Source organism: Cheilinus undulatus, linkage group 14 (genome assembly GCF_018320785.1).
Source record: "Cheilinus undulatus linkage group 14, ASM1832078v1, whole genome shotgun sequence".
NCBI classification, from domain to species: domain Eukaryota; kingdom Metazoa; phylum Chordata; class Actinopteri; order Labriformes; family Labridae; genus Cheilinus; species Cheilinus undulatus.
In genome coordinates this window covers 42565807-42572455 of record NC_054878.1, presented here as the reverse complement: position 1 = coordinate 42572455, position 6649 = coordinate 42565807, and the positions used below count along the sequence as shown (strand labels likewise).

The 6649-nt window shown below is 38.4% G+C and overlaps 1 protein-coding gene across 1 annotated transcript; it reads right to left on the bottom strand.

Annotated features, from left to right (window-relative positions):
* Positions 1-628: 628 nt before the first annotated feature.
* LOC121521840 lies at positions 629-6649 on the bottom strand. The gene is made up of 7 exons (XM_041806017.1): positions 6547-6649; positions 5003-5317; positions 4596-4871; positions 4405-4512; positions 1480-1560; positions 1353-1381; positions 629-1225 (listed from the first exon to the last, which is right to left on the bottom strand). Exons 1-7 carry the CDS (start codon positions 6605-6607, stop codon positions 1157-1159), a joined length of 939 nt encoding a protein of 312 aa, XP_041661951.1. The 5' UTR covers positions 6608-6649; the 3' UTR covers positions 629-1156.

Genomic DNA, 6649 nt, shown 5'->3' with positions numbered 1-6649 from the left:
CATGACTTCAGGTTGTTTAAACACACCTCTGTTGTTGTTTTATGCACTTTTTGATGTTCTTTAGTCATGTCGCCAAGTCTAAAATGGAGATTATGAATAAAAAGTGCATACTTTTCATCCAATTGATCTGTATTGGTTCGAAATTTGACATTACCAGCTGCTTACTGGGTGCCAAACATGTCTGGCCCGGCCACATTTCTTCATTTTAAAATCTGACCCAGTTGAATCTGCAGTTGAATAGGAGGGAGTACCTCGAAGAATCCACGCAAGTACGCAGAGAATATGAAACATCCACAGACTCCATCAGAAACTTCCACCTGAACAGGTGATTTTATGATTAAAAAATGAACTAAATCCTTCTGCTTCAACACTTCAGGACATTTGAAGAACAAGCTGAACTCCTTTAGACTGAAAACATCAAAAACAGAAGACAAGAGGAGAGCAAACAAAACCTAGAGAAGGCCTTTGAAAGAGGAAGGTTTTAGTCCTTTATAAAAAGTTTAACAGGCTATGCTGCCACCAGGTGGTTGGAGAGAGTATTGCAATTGAGGAGCTACAGAGTGGAGTTGAGACTTTTATTCCAAGAAAGAAAGAAAATACAGAGAAAAAAATTAAAAACAAAAGAAAATAGAATAATAATCTTTAAAACAGTGAAAATTTAAACAATGCAAACTGTCAGCAGCAAGATAAAGTTGATTAGCAGATCTGAAAGGAATGGGAGAAGTAAACTCTTGTTTAGGAAAGGTAATAATATAATAATATAATTCAATATAATATAACAAGTTATATTTATATATGTGAATATAAATGAGTATACATGATATCTTATATATCCTCCTGAGACCCAAGCTTTGGTTTGGAATACAATTTCCTTAAAAAATATTAGAGATTTCCAAAAAATAAAAACAGACTGTTTTGGGAAAAAAGCCTGCACATTCAAATAACATTGTACCCAAAATTCTGTGAAACATCCTGTATTTTAAGCCATTACCTGAAGCAATTCCATTCGAAATTTCCAAACAAACTCCCCAAAATTTGCAAACAAATTCACACAAAATTCCATTTGAAATGATGGAAAATTTGCAAACAAATTCCCAATAAAACTTTAGGACTTTAGGAGAAACCTTAAACACACTTGTTGTATACAGCTGTCTGTCTACAGAGACAGAGGTGTTGGTCGATCCTCTGCAGAGGCTCTGATGTTTTCATAGTTCACTGTCTCCACCTGTGAAAACACAATCAAAGCAACACTCTGACCGGTTGTGGTAAATATTCTTACAAGGATGAAGCTATGATGTTGGATTTATCAGCCTCCTAAAACCAGCTGAGCAGTATCAGCTATAAAAACTCACCACGTTATTGTCCCTCCGTCTTTGTTTCCCTAAAGGACGAGAGAAAGAGTTGATTTAAGCCTCCACAGAGAAAATGTATGTTTCTATAAACTTCTTGTGTGTAAATTGAATCTGTGCATGTTCTCACCTTTAGTTCTTGTCCATATGTTGACGGTCACAACAGTTATGATGAGAGCTGATAAACCCGCAGAGACAACGATGAACCTGGCTGCAGAGAGAATGAGAGCAAATCAACTATTATACTATACTACAAGGCTGTCAGCATTAACGTTTCCATGACGACGCCATTAAGCCACAGTGATGTAAAATAAATCCACCAGCTGGAAATAAACCTGCTGTTACCTACATGTACGTTGATGTTTTACATTATGGTTGCCTTTAGCTCTCTTCAAGTCCTCAAAAATTAACGTGCTGCAAACGTGAGATTCAATTTCTACATTTGTTGGAAGAGGAAGAGGAGACAATGATAGATGAGAGTTTTACACACAAACTGATATCCAGTTCTCCACATCTTTATGTTTTCTTCGCTGCACACAGACAAACATGTCTATCAAACCAGCTAATGACACACAAAGTCTGTCCTTAAAGTCAGTTTAACATGATTAAAATAAGAGTGGTGTTTCAGGTCAATCAGTGACTGTGCAAACTTGTGACTTCCAGCTGAGTGCTTAAGCAGCTGTTTGTTTCAGTTCATACATATCTGATGGGCATATTTTGACTAAATAATTTAAAACCACACAGACATCAGTAGAGAGTCTTAATCTGATTAATCTTTCTTTTTATCACAATTCATTTACTATCCGAACTGTTTTTGTTTCATTTTGGATTGTTCTACTGGAGGGATAATCGACTGGCGGCCTGGGACTGGGGCCACATCAGGCGCCTCACATCTTCCCATCCAGCCCCCAGAAAATTATCAAATTCAAAACATGCAGTGGATTTTTTAAAATATTCCCTACAGCTATTAAAACAACTCCCAAACAAATGAGATCCAAACTATTTTATCAGGAATGTTTTTGTTTATCAACTTTTTCAGAAATCCACTTGTCAGCTATTATTAGCAAATATTAAACACGTATTTATCAGTCCATTCTTTATTGATAAAAACTGCAGTTGTCTGTGGAAACAGGTGTTTTGGGGATGCAATTTTCCAGCTTGTTTTTTTCACTTACCACTACATCGTATTTTAGCATCAAACCCAGTGACAGACAACATGACAGTCACAGAAATATTCTACGTAAATATCTCAATCGCCCCCTTGTGGCTGGCTGTGATATACAGACTGATCTCAATGTTAGAGCCCAACAATGAAATGCATTTGAAATGAAATTAAAATATTTGGATAAAAATATTTTAACTAGACCATTTTTAAAACATATTTGGTTTATGTGAAAGCTCAAGATACAGATCTGCTTTTCTAATTAACACGGAGATTAAATAATGAGTTTAACAATGTAAAAAGGAACTTGTTATGGATTGAAAAGGAAATAAAGAGACAGTGAAAGGAAAATGTTTGATAACATGAAGCTCAGGTGACTTCTGGCTTGTCCACTGAGCTGTCTGTGAATTTTTTAAAGTATAATGAGACATTAAGGAGCAGTGGACTCATTTTAAATCACAATCAATCGATCAGTTTAATTCACAAAATCAAGTGAAATGCAAATAAAATCACTCAATAAATCATAAAAACCCTCATTGTAAATAGTCGGGCTGAACGATTTACGAAAATAATCTGATTGAAATTTTTTTCCACAGTATTGCGATTTAATATGCGATTATTAAGGTTCCTCTTTTAATGTGTTGTTCAACAAACAAAAGCAAGGAGTCATTCTTTATTATAACAAGCACAAAATAAGATAAGTTAAACTAGAGATAAACAATTTGAAATATATATACAGTCCTGTGCTGTAGTTTTAGGCATGTAGAGCGCGAACAGTTCTTCACAGGTCCAGGTTCCACAACCCCAGGCTGGAGAGAGGAGGGAGGGCGGCCAGAGTCAGTGTCGACACATTTGTACGCATGTCGCTCAGCAGTCAAGGTCAAGCTTAACAGCATTTCTTTTGTCCGGGCTTTTGCACCCCTGGTAATACGCCCAGCAACCACCAACAGTTTTCAGGTGCTTAGAACACACACACACGACAACCCTCCTACCGGCCCTAACAGTACCCTAGGCTATGTTTAAGCTCCACATCTACCCATAACTCTGCCCTAAAGCTGTGGTTTTTGTTTTGTTTTCATCAGATTATTTTCCCATGCCGTTGGTAATGTACAAAGACATCCAGAGCATGACCTGGGTTATGTCAATCCTCCTTCCCGCCCTCAGGTGGGCGTACTCGCCATTACACGCCTTACTTCAGCCTCAAATTTCTGCCCAAACGTGCCAAAAATTTCTGCACAGTAATGTATATTAGTGTGACTTTGGCTCGTATAGCCAATTTGATGTCAATTGCTATATTAAAGGGGATGATCAATTCTCATATTGTTCTCATTTTGATAAAGAAAAATAAATACATGAAAAAGAAAAGAAGGATTTTTGTAGAAAAAAAAGAAGAAAGACACTTGAAAGTTCTAAAGTTCTTAAAAAAGAAAAAAGATTGTATCAAACTGGTATTTTTTTACACTTTTCAGGATAAAAAAATATTGTACTGTCCGTGATTTGAAAATTGCAGCATGCTATATTGCGATTTAATCTAATTTGCAATTAACTGTCCAGCCATACTAAAGAGGCCACCCAGAAGACGTATATGGAGCGTGTAAAGCATGAGATTAATCATATAAAAAAAGAAATAGTGTGCTAATCACACTCTTAATCAATCATAGCCCTAATAATAATGCATTATTATACACAAAATCAGAACAATGTTCATCACTTGTACTGATTGTTGAAGAGTCATTGATTTTCCATGTTTGCTTCCTGCTGTCGTGAATTATACTGGGACTTAACTACTACTGTCTACAGCAGCCTTTAAACTACAGGGAATGGAACAGTTGCATGTCTTTAGCAAACTTTGAGCTTTAAAGTAAAAATGACCAAAAAAAGTTTTGTCTCTACCTTTGAGCTCTGGATAGTCACTGACGGCAGACGTTGTGCCAGTTCCTGCTGCTCTCTCGTCAGCTGGTCTCATCATGGTTTCTTTTGGGTCTGTTTTTGTGTCCTCGCCTGAACAAATGAACTCAACAAGTGTGACTTTCACTGCTCAGTGTTTATAGTCTTTATAAAGGCATAATAATCATAATTCTGACCTGGTTTCTCAGCTGAGGGCTGAAGTCTGAGGGTAAAGAGCTCCACTTTGTTATCAGAAGTAACTTCACAATCCAGAGAGTTTGGTTTTGATTTGTAGATGAAATCAGAAGCTGTAAAGAACACACTGGAGGAGCAGGGGATCTTTGACCTCACCCCTTGATTATGTTGTCTCATATCTTTACCCTCATACAGCCACGTCACGATGTGTTTACACCGATCATATGGGGACACAGAGCAGGTAACAAACACCACATCATTTTTCACAAGCTCAGCCACTAGGAAAAAAGGAGATTAGAGAGAGGAAACAAGATTTAAACTAAACTTCGACACATTAATGATAAATCTGATCAGATGTTTAGCTGATTGTTTAAAAGACAGTATAAACATGTGAATGTTAAATACTCACTGGCAACAACAGACAGATAAACAGGAGCATCTGGAGCTAGTTTTATGCCATATTTGTACTGCAGACAGTCATAACGACCAGCATCCCCCTCTCTGACCTTCTTTATAACCAGAGAACAGTCCTCTCTAACACTCAGGCTGACTCCAGAGTTCTCAATGATCTGTCCAAGTCTGACCAGCTCTACTGTTGTTGTTGATCTGGGTCTAGTGAATGTCCATGTCGTGCTGTCACAGTTCTGTTGACCTTTTATCACATTTTGGCAAGTCAGTAAGACATCTTCATTTTTGACATGAAGGGTAGACGGTATGGCTGCTGCTGCAGGGATAAGAGAGAAGTTTAACACATTTAGAGAAATGCAAATATGACAAATAATCCTTCTTACTGGGAGTCAAGCGGTTGATTCTTTGCTGGATGATGAAAAAGTATTTAGCCACATCTTTTAATTATTGAATTCAGGTGTTTCAATGAGACCTGTCAATCAATCATCTAGCCATGCAGTCTTCATCTGCAAACACTGGTGATACTAAATGGGTCGTTCTGAGGAGCTCAGTGACTTCAAGCTTGGTACTGTGATAGATGCCACCTTTGCAATAAGAGGGTTTGTTAAATTTCATCCTTGCTGGATATTCTATTGTCAAAGTGGGAGTGTTTAGGAACAACAGCAACTCAGCCATGAAGCGGACGACCACATCAAACCACAGAGCGGGGTCAATGACTGATAAAGCGGGTGTACACTGTGCGATTTTCCTCCGATTGGGCCACAAATACAGAGTCGCACAACTCACTCTGAAGTCGGGCCGACTTTCAGTCTGATCTGGCATTGTTTGTCGTGCAGTGTACAGGGCGTACGACAGCTGACCACGGCCCAACTAACGACCTGCTCCCAACTGGTCGGAAAGATTTCTGGCATGTTTGATATTTTGGTCACATGACCTGACTGGCAGCACCTGTGGGCATGGGCCCTGCTACAGTGGTCAGTAGTCTGCTCCAAGAATCTGCATGCCACGTTTGACTGATCTGGATAGGGCCCGTGCGATGGGCAACTTCAAGCCTGTTATATGCCCCTGAAATTTGAAAACAGGGTTACCCTGCTGCCTCTATTTGATTTTCTTGCATATGTTAAAACATGGATTCCCTTAAACTTTTTAAATCTGGACAGTAAAACAGAAGTCATCGTGTTTGGTCAGCCTGGGCTGTTTGCTGAGCGGCTTAAACCTCACTGTTGGGGCCAGGGTCTTCTACAGGAACTGTTTTAGACAGCCAAAATGTTCCTATTTTCCCATACTCACATTTAAATAGCAGATTCTAAATCAATGAAAGTGATTTTAGAGGCAACTTGGTGCACAAGCCCCTCTCCTACCTCTTTTTAGTGCTAAAGCCACTTTTATACGGTATGTAGCCCCTTTTGACCATTAGAATAAACAAAATAACTTTACTCAGAGAACAACACACTGACTGTTTTAGCTGAAAATATAAAATGTGAAGTTTCTTTAATTATATTGTTTTAGATATCTATATTAATTTCTCTGTGAAAGTTTTCTCACCTGTAAACTGAAGCAGCGCTGTCAGAATGACAGAAATGTGAATCCATCTGAGCTCATCCATGGTGATTCTCCGTCTCTCTTCTTCAGCTCTCGCACTCCCAAC